The 18,826-nt window shown below is 38.4% G+C and overlaps 2 protein-coding genes across 2 annotated transcripts; both read left to right on the top strand.

Annotated features, from left to right (window-relative positions):
- The first annotated feature begins 8,657 nt into the window (after window positions 1-8,657).
- LOC139689125 (larval cuticle protein A2B-like) lies at window positions 8,658-9,662 on the top strand. Its single transcript, XM_071586293.1, has 2 exons — window positions 8,658-8,669; window positions 9,243-9,662. Exons 1-2 carry the CDS (start codon window positions 8,658-8,660, stop codon window positions 9,660-9,662), a joined length of 432 nt encoding a protein of 143 aa, XP_071442394.1.
- A 6,584-nt stretch (window positions 9,663-16,246) lies between these two features.
- Window positions 16,247-18,586, top strand: LOC139688967 (larval cuticle protein A2B-like). The gene is made up of 2 exons (XM_071586279.1): window positions 16,247-16,258; window positions 18,167-18,586. The coding sequence occupies exons 1-2, from the start codon at window positions 16,247-16,249 to the stop codon at window positions 18,584-18,586; spliced, it is 432 nt and encodes a 143-aa protein (XP_071442380.1).
- The last annotated feature ends 240 nt before the right edge of the window (window positions 18,587-18,826 follow it).

The following is an 18,826-nucleotide window of genomic DNA, read 5'->3' as shown; positions in this document are numbered from 1 at the left end:
GATTTTGTCTCTTTCAGCTTTTTGCCCTCGCCGCCCTCGTGGCAGTTGCCAGCGCAGGTTACATCGGCAGCCCTGTCGCCTACCACACCCCCCTTGCCTACCACTCACCGATCGCCTACCACGCACCTATCGCCGTGGTCGCCAAAGCCGCACCAGCCCCGGCACCCGCCAAACCCCAGCCAGCCCCCAAGGCCGCCGAGGAGGACGACGAGATCGACCCCAACCCATCTTACAACTTCTCCTACGATGTTAAGGACGCCGAGACCGGTGACACCAAGACCCAGAGCCAAAGCCTCGAGAACGGAGTCGTGAAGGGAAGCTACAGCGTCGTGGACCCCGATGGCGTTAAGCGCACGGTCGAGTACACCGCCGACGACGTCAACGGATTCAACGCTGTCGTCAACATGGAACCCACCGACATTGTCATCCCCCAGCCCAAGGCCAAGGCCCCCGAGCCACCCAAGGCCCCTGCCCCCCAGCCCGCTAAAGTAGCCGCAGTCTACCACGCTCCCCTAGCTTACCACGCCCCCATCGCCTATCACGCCCCCGTCGCCAAGGTCCTCGCCGCCCCCGCACTCACCAAAGTGGTCTCCTCTCCCCTCTCTTACAGCACCTCCCACTTTTCCTACCAACCATCCACCCTGGCCGTTGCCCCCGTCCACCAAAAAATTGTCTACGCCTAGTCATCTTCATTCCTCCTGCGAATCTGCCGGAACAGACCGATAGTCTTATCTTACTAGACAACCTTATGGGCTTCCCAAACAATGCGTTGTCCAAGTCCTCTATTTCTACTACCCGAACATCAAAGTAGGTATTATTCATCACCTGAAATATGCAAATATGCCCAATTTTTGCATGTTTAACCGCTATTATTTCCTTCAATTTCATGCGCCAAGCGCAAGTTTTGTAGTAAATGGTGCCTTGTGAATGTAATATTTAAAGACTCGCTTTGTTCCAGCAGATATGTTCATGGGAATCGACAACAAATGCAAGCTTCGTTGTTCAACTGTATTTATTGACTGCTCTAAATAAATAACTTATGCAATTAATATAAGCTTTGTATTTTCCTCCAATCCTTTTATACCTCTACCTTAATTTTGTGCAGCAGCGCTACCTTCCATTTGACCATCCGAAGTTATCTACTCTTAGCTTTCCTCATATTCGGAATACCGTTCTCTCATTGATCCTCAAATTAATACGAGTCTATGTTTTACAAGTAAGGCTTTCTTAAGGTGACCTACTCTATTAACCTCGGTCGGTAGCTGTGTTTAAGACACTGAAAAATACCATCGAATCATACAAAATATTCGGCCACTAAGCTGAATATTTTGATGAATATTAGGTACCTTTCTAGACTTACAGATTACATCTACGAGGGTAAGTAAATAAATAACTCGCAAAATAGGATAAAGGCAATATTAATTTACGTCTCTCTCAGAAATTTATTTCACTTATCTACATATTTAACTTGTATAATCAGATACTAATCCCATCTCTTTAGGAGTCCTTGACAGCCACCAGCGAAGAAGTATTTTGTTTACTGTCACAGCCAACAAGTAACCTCTTGGACTATGAAAACATCATTTTACTTACGTCGTCCGATCAAATGACCTCTTAGGGATTCGAAGAGATGAAAATAACTCGGAGCTAAGTCGGGACTGTACGGTGGATGTTCATAGCGTTCTCAATGAAATGTTCATCACAGCTTCTGCGTTTGTCTTACTGACGCATGCGACTTTTTTATTGACTTATCCTCGTACAATCATGTCCCATACACAGGCGTATTTTCGGGCTTTGGCTGAGAAATCAATTGATATTATTATAGCTTAAGATGAGAATCAACCAGAACAATATTTTTAGCAAATCTATTAAACACAGAACCTATATCTTTTAACGACTAAATATAGGCGGGTCCAAGTACTCATTATTTTTTTATTACAAATGTATTTTTATCTGTCAAAGAAAACTTAATTTTCACTGTTTCAAAGTTTGACAAATTTAACTTAAAGGTTGATTTGTTCAGTAAGATTAGATATCACCTCCCACTAAGCCTTATTTGGCATGAGAAATTCAGACACCAGGGTTGGGAAACCAGTTAGTTATTCTTCCTATACCACCTGGGATTCATCAGGAACATCGCAGATCTTGGGTGAGGATGGGAAAGCCCAGGGGGGTCACCCGGAATCGAACTCGAGTCCTCCGCTCGCTAACCTAGTGTTCTAACCACTGAACTACCACGGCACACCACATTATTGTGCATATAGATGATGTTTTGCAGAAGTATGAGCCTACCATTTCTGAGTAAAGCCGTAAAATCCCTTTTTTACGACAAAACCTGGTCTACTATACTTTCTTATAAAAAAAGATTTTTATTATATATTACTGACCGGTGATATGGGTGGGCTGCATACTGTCATGGGTTGAAAACTATCACTAGTAGAACTCATTCCCGCTGAGATAACATCCATTTCCAAATTCAATAAAAGTGAGGATGTTAAGCTGAATGTTTTTTATGAAAATGCCGACCTGTGTATGTATTTAACTAAATTGTGAAGGAAACAACCAGATTTTTTTAACGTGTACCACAAGAATATTTTACCAAATAGAGCTAATATATGTATTTTGCATTTTTCCGGGATAGAAATCATATTAAAATAGTGTTTCCCTTCATTAAAAGGAAAGCTATTCAATATTTATCACTCTTTATTTCCACCTATAACGGAATTAATGTTCAAATCTCTGCGTATTCCATGCTTGCATAACTATTGTCAAGAAAAAAACACCAAATTATATATTATTACGCTAATGACGATCAAATTTCTTTGGTCTTCACTTCTGGACTAATCTTTTGCAAATAGCGGCTATTAACAACATTCCAAAAAGATATCTCACATTTATGAATGGGAGTGAAAATCATTTTGGCCACTTTCCATTTGAATGTTGTGTATATGATTTTATACAATTGGACAATAAATTAATACGATAACTACATCTCCATGATATCCTGCAAGCTACCGCTGGAGTTTGATGAAGAGGGTGATTCAACACCAGGCATTCAACGTCAAAATTGAAGTTTTTCTCAATTTTTAGTCACAAACAAATTAAAATAATGCAAATAATGCAGATCATGATAACTACAGATACATGCACTGTGGTATCTAAGTGAAATATACTTCTCCACGCATAAGAGAGGAGTTTTTAGTAATAAGAAAGACAATAAACTAATATTAGATGAAATGAAGACAACATACCAGGCAACTCATATTTGAAAAGAAAAATATTTTTTCCCCACAGCGTGCCTGTCATCAGTTATTCTGATCCGTTTAATTTCTTGGGATAAATGTATTCACAAATTTATCGAATCGACCATTGGGCTCTAGTATCATTGTCGTTATTTCTCCTCCCGTAGTGCGATGGGGCTAATAATACAGTTAACGTCAGCATCATAATGTAAGAGAACGGTTTTCAATGTATTCAAGAGATTTAATCTACATTTTAATATTCCCTCCATGAGCGATTTCCAGTTTAGTTCCCATAGTAATCTAGATATTGCACTATGTTTACCATACGAAAGGTTTACGAAGGTAGCTCCTCTACGCTGCACGCGATCTAATGTGGCAATCAATTCAACTTCATGGGAATCTCACATACGAGCATGCAGACTCATGTACATGTACCAGCAGCATTTCCTAATTAAGGCCATAAAAGCGAAGGGAACACTACTCTGCATTCTTATCGCCATATCTTCCTAAAGCTCATCTAAAAATCCCGATTGATTTAAGGAGTGGTAACAAAGAATGACAGCTTTGTATTTACCCGAATCTATTCTTTTTATTTCATTTTCTAACGCACCAGACTGGGAGGGAAATAATCCTACCCCAAGAATTCATTACTACACACCTTATTAAATTTAACTCGAATTTCCCTGTGTCACACCAACTTTGAGTTGCATGAGGGTCATCTGGTAAAGTTACTTTATCCTTGGGACACGCATATCTCCGTAAACTACTTTGTCGGCGGCACATCAGCACCTGTTACTATTAGCCACGAAGTAAATGACGTTAGCGTAAAGAAGGAACATGAGATCGGAGGACACTTTTCTGGAAAACAACTGAAGTGGTTTCTACTACATCAGAGCAACATGTAACGCCATCTAGTCATGTCTCGCAGGATATACCCTCGAGGAATCAGCGCTGGTGTTTCATCAAAAACGCTTGACCAACGAACTGCTTCATTATCGAATTAAAAATTGCATGCTCCATGAATTTGTATCACATGGATGCGAAGAAGATAGGTCTGTACTAACTAAGTTCCTTCCTGTTCCACTTTTAAATATGGGCGTAACATAAGCCGTTTTCCCGGCATCGGGAATTAGACTTTTAAGGGACTTCTTAAATATGATACCTAGATATGACGCAATTTCCGATTCTACAGCATTCTCTGTAGTTTCTAAAATGTGCAAGCTGTTATTAGATATGGCCCTGAGATTTTTTTGGGCTAATGTTTTTCAGCAAACGTTTATTCCACTACGCAAAATTCAAATTCTATCATTAGTTGACGGAGAGGATTAGGTAAGCTATTGGAGACATTCAGTATTAATTTGGTGAAACCACTTGAAACTAGGAATTTTATAGGTGGGCCTTTTTTGAACTCTGAAACTCTTGACTTATACCCATGAACCTCCTTGAAATAGGATCAATATGCTTTTGTTTTATCATTTAAATTATCAGCTTTTCTTTTCCGTATGCGAGTAATACACTTCACGCTTTTTGAAATCCTTACTTGTATTCGCCCAAGATATCTTATAATCGTGAATATCTCATTCCATAGTCGCAAGAAATATCACTCCGAGTGTTTTCTTCACCCTTGTTTGACAGCTTCTGACATAACAACGACTTTATAACTTCAAAGTTGAACTGACTAAGTTCCATGGTATCTTTTATAAATATACTTGGAATAAACCTTTCGACAGCTGAGCGCTTGCTGTCTTCCACGCATGGAAGAAAGTGATTCCACGCATCCTCAATAGCTCGGTGCTACCTCTCTATAAGTTACACGTTAACTCCACTGTAACACGCACTTTAAGCCATTGCGATCCTCTTCTTCAAAAAAGTAAATATTTCTTTCCAGCTCCTTATTCCGATAGCGTATAGGGAAAATTTAGCGTTTACTACTATGTGATCACTGATTCCTTAATGAGTATATTTCGGGCTGTTTCGGATACGTTTGTTGCCAACAAATTATGAATATTTCTGTCCGCAGTCGAACTTCCAAGTTGATGCAAAAAGATGTACGTAAAATAATGTAAAAGAAAAACGAAAATATCTTTGTCTTTGTCCCCATGACATAATTCATAATAATAATGTATCCTTGGCTGTATAGAGTACAACTAATGGATAATCTAAGTGGAACAAAAGAATAACTGGATCACAAATATAATATAAAAGTAAATAAAGTCAAGACACGAGGGAAAAATGTGAAAGGAAGACATTTTATTTTATTTTGAATCTTCTTCCCCAACATCATCGCTCAACAAAAACGCATGAAAAGATCACGAAGAAATTATGCCTACTGTAATATAAAATTATAGTCGTTCTGACTTTCCTCCAAAGATGTGAGTCGATACAAGTATTGAAAGTTGAACACAAAAATTATAAAATTATTGAGTATTGCGTAACCCCCAGCATCATTTGAGTCATGTGGAGTCATAAAACCAACTATTCGGCCGAGAAAAAATTAAATGCGTGTAGATGTAATCTTCGCCTATCTAATGAAGATCCGAATTTATAAATTTAACATCGGTTTTCTTACATAATATCATTATGGAATAATAATGTACCTGGATGAGATTGCGGTTGTAAATCAAAAACGGTCATGAATGAAACTAATATAAAACAGCGAAACAAGTCAAATAGGGGTTATAATTAAAGATCAGAAAATGTATATTACCGAAATATTGAAATAAAAGGAAGCACATGCATAGACGTAAATTCCTAAATAGCAGGGACCGAGTTCTTCATTTCAGAACAGGTCAAGTCAGTTTGGTGTAACACTGACATCAAACATTTCATGGGATACACACATTAAAAGAATATGCGGGCCACCCTTCAAGTAGTAGTAGTTTTAAGGGGAGGCGACCGACAGCTAAGGTCATTTGCGCCATAGGGGATGGACAGGAAAGGATGAAGGGTGGAGAGAAACCCGGCGTCGGCATTAGCCTGCTCTTTACGAAAGGCGCCAAGGGGTCCGCAGTTTAACGTCCCATCCGACGGACGGCGTACTCACTCAAAGTGCCCTCCACAAAGCACCTCAAGTAGGGATCGAGATACCTCTGAAAAATATTCAACACCGCCGGGATTTGAACCCGCGCCCTCAGGGTGGGAAGCCAGTACGTTAGCCCCCGCACCATCTCGATCCCCTGCCACCCTTCAAGAAGCTAGGTTACATCAGAAGGGTATAAAGGAAAATAAAAGGAGAAAGTAAGGGAGAAGCGTTACTTTGCTTTAGTTGGACCAGATTTAGAATACCCGGCAAATATCTGGGATCGTAGAGAAAAAAAAAGGGTTGATTAAAGGTTTACATGAAGTTCAGAGAAAAACCGTTGTTTGTTAAAATTATTACGAAAAGGGAGTAGCCGTCCCGGGCATAATTGATGGATTATAGTGGGAGCCTCGTAATTTTCGAAAATAACAGGGAAGACTTCCTTTTATAAAGGTACAGAGCACCTGAGTTTTATCACGACACGGATGCATTAATTAAGCCAACAAACTACAGATATGGTAAGATTCGACTACCGGATAAAATAAGAGAGATAGACACCGTAAAAGAAATTCAAGTTCTTGTTCAATAAAAAACAACTTAACTTGATTAGTAAAATTTGATTATTTGCTTAAACGCAACAATTATTGCATAATGTATACGAGTATAAGCGTGCATTTGCACGAGAGTAGTTTTCCATGAGTTAATAATGAAAACTTCGTTGCAATTTTCCACAGTTAAAACTTTTCAACTTCACTTTTCGTCCATGAGTTAACATGCATTTAAGTGTATGCATGAACTGATAAAGCTGCACGCATGGCTGGTACCCTATCATCCCCGTCACATGCCCTTGTGGCTAGAGGGGTAGTGTGTACATGTGGAAATATCAATTTAAGAACTTTGTTTCATTTTAACACACATTAAATTATTGATTATTTCGTTACACCAAGCATAATTTAATTCATGCGAAGTCAAAACCCTAACTAATAGGGGAAACAAGAAGAGAATTATTACTGCGCAAGATTCTCTTACCACTATTACCACTAGCACCACTATTAACATAAATCATTTAGGAAACAGTGAATCATTTTGGAATAGGCATCAAATCCATTTCCTATTTCAGTAAGTTTTATAATGTCTTAAGTTGAAGTGCGTATCCTATTTGTATAATCTACCATGCTTTCTCTACACATTTCTTTATTTTACTTTTTCTTCGATACTTCGAAAAAAAAGTTGTCTCATGATATATTTCTAAATTCAAAAATAATTTAAACTGATTTTTTATTATTTTGAATCATCTCATGTACGTTAACAAAAAATAATGGTACCTTTATGAATCATTATAATTTTTAAAAGTATGACTGTTGAAACCAAAAATTTTGAATTACGAATGCCTAATACCTTACCTTAATTTTGCTCTTTTTACTTCCGAGGTGTCTACGTGCCTGCATATGTCACAGAGATTAGGTAATTCATTTTTCCAAAAAAACCATTTGAACATCAATGCAAAACACCTACGACAGAGTTTGTCATTCTGTCCATTTCATGTATATAATTATCATGAAGAGGCACCTTTGAAATAAGAAAGAGGCCACTTTGAAAATAATAACAAAATAAAACGCGGCCTTTTTTAATTCTGACATTTTATGCGAAATGAGAGCTGCGGTCAATTTGGAATTTAATTCTACAAGTACCATTCCAACATATAGTATGTCATGAATATTTCCCACCCCCCCTCAACTACATTTTGTGTAGCACACATATCTTTAACGATTCTTGAAACCGTTGACCAAGATTAAGGACCATTATCCTTTTGTAGTCAAATTAAAGCTGCCATATAGTCCCATCTTTATGATGTTTCAAATCAGTTTCTATTTTAAGCGGAATTCATCTCAATTTTTTATTTTATGTTTCATGCAGTTATGACGCAATGCAGGCAAACGTTTGAAGTTGCTGGCTTCACTGAGAGTAGAGGGTGACACGAAATAAAATCGTATAAAGGCAACCAATTAAACCAATTTATCCGGTCCTATGATTTCAGTTCCAATATGGACTCGTGTGATGAAACCTGTTTATTTCTTTTGGGAGAGATACCCTTTCTCGACATAAGTGACAAGGACGCCTGGTGGATGAGCCTATGGCGACCTAATAGGAGCGGAATTCATCACGCCCTCGCCAATTTTCGTGGGATTAAGAGGGCGTCGGCTGATCGGAGCATCGGTCAGAGGTGTATTTTTTAAAAGAAGTCTCGTTCTTTGAATAACAATTATTTCGTAAGAATTTTTTGTTGAAAAGAAAAAGAAAGAAGAGAGTTTGGCCGATGAATTTTATGAGGTATATATAGCTTGATATTTCTGCATACAGGATCATAAGAGCTTCAGAAGCACAAACCACAAGAAATGGCAATCAAGGTAAGCCTTTTCCACTTCAATCACATTAATAATAATTAGGATATAACGATAATACGCTATTAGGTTGAGACGGACAAGAACGTTCGAATTAAAATTTAAAGATTTAATAAAATAGTAAATAGTCAGCAAGGACTCACAAATATTAAAACCAGATATCATACAAAAGTGGAGCCCATCATGTGATACTTCCAAGATCTATGGATATTTATATTTCACCACAATATTAAAGATAGATTACCATGGAGATAAAATATTATATAATAAATGCTTATCAATTAGTAAAGCTTAAATCATTAGGCAGTAAAATAATTAATTATCATACAAAATATAATGTTAAGAAAACGTTGAAAAGATTTGGTTTCGAATAGTAATCCAGCAATAAAAAGTTGTAAATACATTTTTTTGAAATTGATATCCATCGAAAAATTATTTTGGAAACGATTAATAATGATATAGCACTAAATATTCAACCTTTTCTAAAGATTAGCGAAGATACAAGAGAAAGAGGAGATTTGCATTAGATAAACTCCTGCACTCATACCCTAAAAATGATTTCACTCCTTTATATTACAGTTCATCGTCCTCGCCGCTTTGGTGGCCGTCGCCAGCGCTGGTGCCATCGGCACAGTCATCGACACCGACTACGACCCCAACCCTCACTACAGCTACTCCTATGACGTCCAGGACGCCCTGACCGGAGACTCCAAGGGAGCGTCCGAGACCCGCGACGGAGACGTCGTCAAGGGAAGCTACAACTTCGTGGAGGCCGACGGCACCCGCCGAGTGGTCGACTACACCGCCGACCCACTCAACGGATTCAACGCCGTCGTCCGCAACGAAGCCGCCGCCAAGACCGTGGTCGCCAAGGTGGCCGCCCCGGTCGCCGTCGCGCACCCCGTCGCCTACCACCAGCCCATCGCCTACCACCAGCCCCTAGCCTACCACCAGCCCCTAGCCTACGCCTCACCCTTCCACACCAAAATCATCGGTTGAGCGCCCAGAAAAGTGAACCTCAGCGTGGATTAAGTGTATTTTGGAGATTATTTATTTTAAATATGTCAATAAAATCCATTCAAACCTAAAAACAGAATTACGCTCATTATTAGTGTATCTATGTTCCGAACGTCAAATACATTTATAAATAATATCGGAAATGAAGTTTACCTCCAAGATAATGCTCACAACTACACACTATTATGGGTTTTCAAAGTGTATTTATGTATGTATGTATATATACCGCGGTCGAACAATGTTAGTGTGATCACCTATCGTTCGTGGAAAAAATGACATGTTCATTCTATGCGTTCTACACATAATCTCTCTAATATTATTCACATGATCTCTCCTACCGTAGTAAGCTCGGGGTAATAATACATTTTTAACATCACTGCTAAAGAAACATCCTTCGAATTTAATCTGTAATTCAACCTTCGCTCCGTGAGTGATTCCCAGCCAAGCTGCTCTAATATTTTCGATACGCAACTAAGTTTATCATAACAACGTTTTGAGAAGCTAGCTCCTCTACGATGCACGTGATTCAATTCGGCAATCAATCCAACGTCGTGAGGATCCGATATAATTGCAGCATATTCTAAATGAGGCCGAACCAACGACATAACATTTCTCATTGACCTTTTCATCACATTCACCCACCAGTACTCTTCTAATAAATCCTAATCTTTTGTTACCTTGTCCACATACTTTCCATATGCGTGTGGCCCAGGAGGGATCGTGAGTAAGGGTGACACTTAGGTATTTAATTGAGTCTACACATTCCATTACGGTGTTCCCAACACAGTAGGCGTTCGGGTGGGAATTGCTCTTTCTCCAAATATTAATGACTACGCACCTTTTTAAGTTTAATTCTAATTGCCAGGTGTCGAACCAGTATTGTATAGCATTATGGTCATCTTACAAAGCTGCTGTGTCCTCAGGATCACGGATTTCACGGTATACCACTGCATCGTCGGCAAATAAACGTATGTTACTAGTCTCTACGGAGTCGATGTCGTTTACGTAAAGTAGAAAAAAAGAGGTCCGAAAACACTTCCATGGGGAACACCTGAAGTAACTTCTACTGCATTTTAGCTAACTCCATCTATGACTACTCTTTGTATCTGAACATCCAGAAAGTCTTTGATCCCACTAATTCCACCCCGGATATTTTTATCCATACCATACCGCTTATAGCTTTGTTAGTAGTTAACTGTGAGGTACATTTTCGAAGGTTTTCTTACAATGTAGAAAAATCGCGTCCACTGGATCATTACTCCCTCCCGAAATAATAATATCATGAACACAAAAGTACAAGTTGTGTCTCGCAGGATCTACCTCTTCGAAAACCGATGCTGATTTTTCACCAAAAATTCTGATTATCGAGGTGTCTCACGATCGAACTAGCAACTATGTGTTCCATAACCTTGCACGAAATGGCTGCGAGGGAAATAGGTGTTACCGATGCCGCATGCGTTCAGGAGGGAATTGCTACTTTTCCAAAATTTTCCAATACGCACCTTTTTATGTTTAATTCTTATTGCCATGCATTACACCAGCGTTTGATAGCATTTAGATCATCAGAGAAAGCTGCTTTGTCCTAAGGATTACGGATATCTCGGTAAACAACACGGCGGCAAATAAAGGTATCTTACTAGTGACTACAGAGTCAATGTCGTTAACGTAAGGTAGGAATGTTATTTATTTTAATATTTTAAGACCCTGGAAACCACTGCTAGTGTGTGGCAGGGGCTAATTACACAACAGACTAATTCTTCCCCGAATATTTAGACCCCTACCGCGCTCGGACAATGCTATTCTGATCCCTCATTGTTCGCGGAAAAAAATGACATCTTAAATCTATTCCACACTTAATCACTCTAATTTTATTGATATAATCTCGCCTAACGTTGTACAAAATTACTTACAATTAAAAGGACTTGGCATCAAAATCCACCGTCCATCATAAATGCATACTATTGGAGCTATGAATGTATGTTAAAATTTTCAGCGCCCTTGACATGCTAAAAAATATATGCCTAGGAATTCGTTCAACAGTGTCAACGACCTTCAAGTTTTAGTATTCCGTAATCATTTCTTCGTTCAAATTTTGTAATTTCCGCATTTTACCCATCAAAACCAAATGCTGAGAAAAAATATCATGCTGCTGTCCATTTGCATACACCACGTGCCGCAAAACACGAAAGGGTGATTCCACACCAGGCATGTGACATCTAATATCATCATCATTGACATCACGGAAGAGACCGAGCACCAAGTCATGCACCAGATTAAATCTACAATTTTAGCTGACATCAAAATAAATGTTCCCTATTCGTTATTTAATAATAAAAATATAAAATATATAAAACCTTGGAAATAATCACCACAACAGCTATCATTCATTGTAGTATAGAAGTTTTTCATACTTTCCTACGCAAGCGAGATGGAGGAGCACTAGTAATTGATCAATAAAATAAAAGTTCGATAAAAAATGGTGGCGCAGCGAACTGTGAGGCACGAAACTAGTACTTTGCATAAAAATGCAGGTAGTATCCTTAGCGCCTTCGTTGTCATTTATATTTTCTCTTTCGTATTAAAAAATAATATTCTATACTCGTCTCCTACAGCAGACCTCCCTCATTTTATTCCATTGCCTTTCTTATCTCCATACGATTAGTCTAGTACGCGTAAATACATTTTTAGCATCATCACAAATGAAACCTACAGCCAATTCATGCATAAGATTTAATCTGCAAATTATTCTAAAATCCATGAATGATTCCCAACATATGTACATCTTCTAATGATCTAAGTATATTACAAATTTTATGGTAACAACGTATAGCCATATATATATAACCCCTCTTCACTGCACACGATATATTACGGCAATCACATCGATTTCGTGAGAATCATATGTAACGCACTGGTACCACATTCTAAGTGAGGCCAAATTAGCCAAACCTAATATATATATTTTACCCTCTCGCTATATTTCTCTATATCATTTTAATAAATTCTTATGTTCTGCTAGCTTTTCCATATATTCCCGGTTCACGTCTGGCCCATGAGAGGCCGTGACCTTACCAACCTACAGTATTTAATAGTCTTGTACCTAGTCATTGTATGTTAGTGCACAATAACAGCAAATGCACCTCCGCGATCCTTAGAAGTATATTTCAGCATGATGAAGTGATCAAATCATAAATATTCACTAAGGTGGTATTTAGCTGTACAAAGTTTCAACTACGCATTTATTTGATATAGTTCATGATTATTACATCTCATTTCATGAATTTATTTCACTAGTTATTAAATTTAAGTAGAAATAAATTAAGACATTAATTTGCTGTTATCATACCATATTTTCACTTCAATCTACATAAGTATTGCACGTGATGACCCCTTATGAGAAAGTATATCGAAAAACAATACGTTATACCTGAAGAGCGGGAAGAGTTATGCTAGCAGCACAACTAGCAGCTATTTTTCAGGATTATTGGCTGAGTGTTAGTAAAATTGTCGTAATTTAATTACTTTTGATTATAAGTTAGCCATATTCCCTCCATCTATCCTCATTATTTTCCAATTTTGTCATTTACCTAACTACTACCAATTTTAGCAGGACAAAAACTACGCTTATTCCCCGCTAAATATTAATTTAGTAGACTCTGAAGAAATTCTGAGAATTCACTTAACACATAATTCACATTCTGATGTTATCCCCGGTCCTGATTAATTTTTATAAGTCAAATCATTATTAACTACTCATAAGAAAGTAATTTATAAATCATGCGCAAGGCTAAAATGGATAAAGCAGAATACTGCGAAGCTATTTGCACTTCTTTTGCCGAGCTACTAAAATAATACAGGCTTATTAATTTATTAATATTCACTTACAGAATTCTGGTAAATAAATATAAACCAGATGCTTTTAAGGATAACGCTACGAGGATAATGTAGTTAAGAAGTCATTAGAACATTATCCGTTATCCTTTAGCTTACGTGAATGGTATGCCGTAACATATAATTGTACACCTAATGTCGAGCAATTTACAACGACATTTATGTAATTTGAGAAAAAATTAATTAGCATGAAAAATCTGCCATACTAGAGTTTAAAACATAACAAAAAGAGAAATACACTACATACCCGAATTACAGGGATAGCATTATTAGCCTCACTAGAGAAAAATTAATGTATCTTGTCTCCATGAAAAGGCATTATAAAATTGTCATACTGGAGTCCATAGAATGAAAAAATGACAAAGAATTTGTATCAGAATCACAGGGACAGTATCAAGAGAAAGGCATTCCAAATTATATACATAAAGGGACTCATTTTGAATGGGAAGCAGAAAAAATATAGAGTTTTGGAAGGTCACTGGCGACGCGACGAGCCGTGCATATCAAGGGTGATATTCAGACCACGGGCGAGAGGAATCGGACCGGTTCAGTTACACTTCGTATGTCGCCACATCGCATTTAAAGATACTGGTTAAGCTGGGATACCCAAAAATAACCTAATTCTGAGACGAAGAGGAGAGGGGCGAAGGAGAAACTTGCGAAGCTAGTTGATGGGGAAGAGGGCCCATAATGATGGCTATGAATGAACTACTTAATGAATGATAGGATCCTAAACAATCCAGCTCCTTTTTTATCATCGACGTCCTCGTAACTATACCATGCATATGCAGATAAACGGTAAAATATATGCATCTGCGTTAACACCTAAATCTCTGGTAAAAATAAGGATGACAGAAATTAAAACAAAGTTACATCTCACGTTAGTTGCTGACCTTTATCACCTCCTTAGATTTATTTTAGGTTGGCTTTTCAAACTCACATTTCATAACTGCCGGGGGGTAGATGAAGTCCCGCTCGACGACCAAACAAAATTAAGTAAACGTTTCTCCCATAATTTTGCTTCTTAAAATAATTTCACCCATATTAAGGCCTTTTGGTAATAAACGGAGTCATATTTCAGTCGGGGAGAACTTTAATAATGCTACGCTACTTTTCGGGATAATGGGACTTGTTCAGAAGATAGAAAAAACCGGAGGCGTCGGTACGGGTGACCTGCGAACATTTTATGCGATGTTCACGACATCAAGTAAAACATCTTCACAAAAATTTATGTTTGCCTGTTTTATACGCACTGTCGGACAAAATTGACCTCACATTCCTGGGTTACCTGCCGACTGGACCAGTCAATTCGGAATTTTATTTCAATAAAATGTCTAACCCGCATTATCACTTTTCTTTCACGTTGATGGACTTCATTGAAGCAACTCCGCAGGCTAACAAAAATGAAAAAAAACGTACGAGAAATTAATGGTCTCATTAATATTCAACACAACATTGGAAAATATTTCTACCTTCCCTAGCAGAGGGCTCCAGTTTATAAATCATCAATTATTGTTAAAAACCATAAACTAGGTTTTCTGGGGCGAGTATTTGGGTATTGGGTATCGGATGGACCGAGTATCGCATTACTCGGTCCATCAGAAGGAATACAAACCTGGAATCCGTAGACGAGAACTTCACTAAGATAAAGTTAATGACTTGGTCGCTTTTCTTAAAATTATCATCCATTCTTTAAAAACCTGACTACTCTGACAAATATACTCACCTTTTTCCAAAAGGCGCACGCGACTTCTGTTTTCAATGAATAATCCCAATAACTGTTGGCATCATTGACGAAAGATGAAACCGGAATAAATTACAACGAAATGACATATGACTAAGCAATGGACACATTATTCATGCACAAACTAATCTGTATGATAGAATAACCGACAAAGGACTCAGGGCTACAATAACTTAGTGTTGCATTCATTGACTCCTAAATTCTTCTGCCCTCAAGCGTATACATTCACAGTAAATAAGAAGGCAAATAAATAACAGGTCAGAGACGAATTCTTTCACTAATAACATAATTAACTGGATACAGATAATAAAAAGTAGTTATCAATTAGTATTTTTCATTACTCTGCACCACAATAATGATGTTTGCTATGAAACTTCCGGAGAAAACATCAAAAGAATAAAATAAATAATAAATAAAGTCTGAAATCGGTAAGCGCGGGCAGATATTGATTCATTTCATAAACTTAATATGGTATGACAATATGAACCTAGACGTAGTGGAATCAAAATGCTTAATTCTATTACCAGATAAATATGAGTAGTGACATCCTGAAAAGTAATGGGGAAAACAATTTGGAGCTACCAAGGAACTATCAATTTAAAGCCAATCAGTTGAAAATTTGATGAACGTAACGAATTGTAACAAAACATTAGGTTGTCACCTAAGAGCCCTACTATTGACGCCGTCCGAAATTAGTTGATCATGCATAATGCAAAAAAGTTGACTCTCTCGAGACAAACCCCGCCCATTAAATGACCGGTGACCGAAATTCAATTGGGGACATAAAATTCCCAACATTCATGAATCTTCATTACATCACAACAGGCTGGTCAGAAGGTAAGAGGTGTGGGTTCGCGCAAATCCAGTATAAAAGCTGGAGGAAGGAGGGCAAGGAGCATCAGAATCTCACCGGAGAACCTCATCGAACGACATGGCATTTAAGGTAGGTGGAACATAAGGCAGTTTCCTCATAGCTGTGAGCGAATTTCCCACTCATGCGTTGTTTCGAATTTAAAGGGACCGTATGAAACCTATAGCTGGTCATTCGAACTAAAAAAAGGAATCTGCCAGGCGACACACGGTGCGCAATTAATGAGGAATGAATTCTGACCAATGGTCTCTTAGTGAAACGTTAACAATTTCGCGTAATTTCACTGCAACTTGTGTAGTCCAAAGGTGTTAAAATAACTAATGCAGTTATTTCGGTCAGACAGAATTAGCATATTGAAACGAAAGATAAACTCCTAAACGACTGAACTGAATGCCACAATTTCAGAGTGTAAAAATCATTCGCCTTGACCGGGAGTCGAACCCGGATCCCTCTACGTCCGAAATTTCAGAATTTAAGAGGACGCCTCGATAGCTTAACTAGCTAATGCACTCGGCCGGCCATTGAGGGATCCGGGTTCGGATCCCGGTCAGGGCGAATGATTTTTCACTCTGAAATTGTTGCATTGAGATGCAAATTAGCGGATGACTCCGTTTTAAGTTACTGTTGCGGAATCTCCCTTAGTTTCTTTGGACTGAACTGAAGACTAAGACGGTGGAGAGCGTCTATACGTCGCGACTCGCTTGGTGAGCAGTTTAGGCGACATTTGTTACACGTGTCCCGTGTTAATACGCGTACATATCTAACTAAAAGAGAATATTAAAAAAGTTGTCCTTTATTCTCTTGTAGCCAAACAATTAAAGATAATCTGTGTTTTCTCGCTGAAAACAATTTGCTTGTGCTTTTGACGCAAATATTTAGGACAACTATAGAGAAAATATACACGAATAGGAACATTATCTATTACGCAGTGAATTGGAAATAATAATAATTGTACAGACACTTTTTTATTGAATCATGTTCTAAAGAAAGAGCGTATCAAGGATTTCGGCTAAATTCTGACTTAATTGAATGATTACCACGAAAATCATCTCCACTCATCAATATAATTTTATTCTTCTCATTATTTGTTTTTCCTGTTCAACGATGTCCATTTTTATCTATTTCACTCGAATTTTCAAGTTTCTCGAAATTCGTATGCACCATTTTAATAGGTATTCTGAACAAATAATTTCGTTCCAGACCTGAACAAAAACATAAATGTATAAAAAACGCTTCAAGGAGTCAGTACTGAAGATCAGATAAATCAGCTAATCAGATAAATCTGTCTAACTGGTTTCTAATTCAAAATGTAAAAAATATTCATTTCCCTTTGATTTGCACATGGACACTCGTTATTTTAATGTTTCAATCGCAAGAGTAATATCTCCGAATGCATTTTACTGTTTACTACAATAGAGCTCCCATTATTTAAGAATAATTTATTTTTAATTTTTCTGTTACCCCTTTTTTGGCTATTTTGATTTTAATAACATCTAAACTTTGGCTATATAATGCTGGTATGATTAGAACTTAAGAGCTACCTTTTTATGTTTACATACGATAGAAATAGGAAAAGTAGCATGGACATGAATGGTTAGCAATACTAAAATAAAGAACGTTCTAATAAAAATTCAAAATCCCAAAACCAGGTTTCGATGAAGTATCATGTCAGACACTGAGTCCTGAGTAACAAAAAATTGCCCTGGAATAAAGTTTCAGTTTTATTTCACTCACGACATTCGAACAAGCAGCATCACCCAGAGCACAGCACTAGTTGACACAGGAATTGATATCTACTAACAATTATCGAAACTTACATGGCATATCTTTGCAACATGACATACACATATAGATTTATTAACATCCTATTGTCACTTCCAATCAAATTTTATTATCCCAAACGACAACGCCAAACACTGATTTCCATCTTCAGACATTTCAATCATTAATGCGGTACCATTAATGGTAATTTTTTTGCAGCTCTTCATCCTCGCCGCTTTGGTGGCCGTCGCCAGCGCTGGTGCCATCGGCACAGTCATCGACACCGACTACGACCCCAACCCTCAATACAGCTACTCCTATGACGTCCAGGACGCCCTGACCGGAGACTCCAAGGGAGCGTCCGAGACCCGCGACGGAGACGTCGTCAAGGGAAGCTACAACTTCGTGGAGGCCGACGGCACCCGCCGAGTGGTCGACTACACCGCCGACCCACTCAACGGATTCAACGCCGTCGTCCGCAACGAAGCCGCCGCCAAGACCGTGGTCGCCAAGGTGGCCGCCCCGGTCGCCGTCGCGCACCCCGTCGCCTACCACCAGCCCATCGCCTACCACCAGCCCCTAGCCTACCACCAGCCCCTAGCCTACGCCTCACCCTTCCACACCAAAATCATCGGTTGAGCGCCCAGAAACGTGAACCACAGCGTCCATTAAGTGTATTTTGGAAATTATTTATTGTAAATATGTCAATAAAATCCATTTAAACCTAAAAGCACATCGTTTCCTTCATTTTACTGCTAAGATGTGACGAGATTTTAGAAAGTCGATTATGGAGAGGCATGACATGAAGTTCGCATGACATTTTGAACCACATGAAATACCATGGTAGACCATCTTTGACCATTAAACAAAGGAAACTTG

Source organism: Hetaerina americana, unplaced genomic scaffold (genome assembly GCF_022747635.1).
Source record: "Hetaerina americana unplaced genomic scaffold, ioHetAmer1.1.p SCAF_1, whole genome shotgun sequence".
Classification (NCBI taxonomy): domain Eukaryota; kingdom Metazoa; phylum Arthropoda; class Insecta; order Odonata; family Calopterygidae; genus Hetaerina; species Hetaerina americana.
Note: the sequence above shows the minus strand (reverse complement) of the source record. Positions and strands in the feature narration are given on the sequence as shown.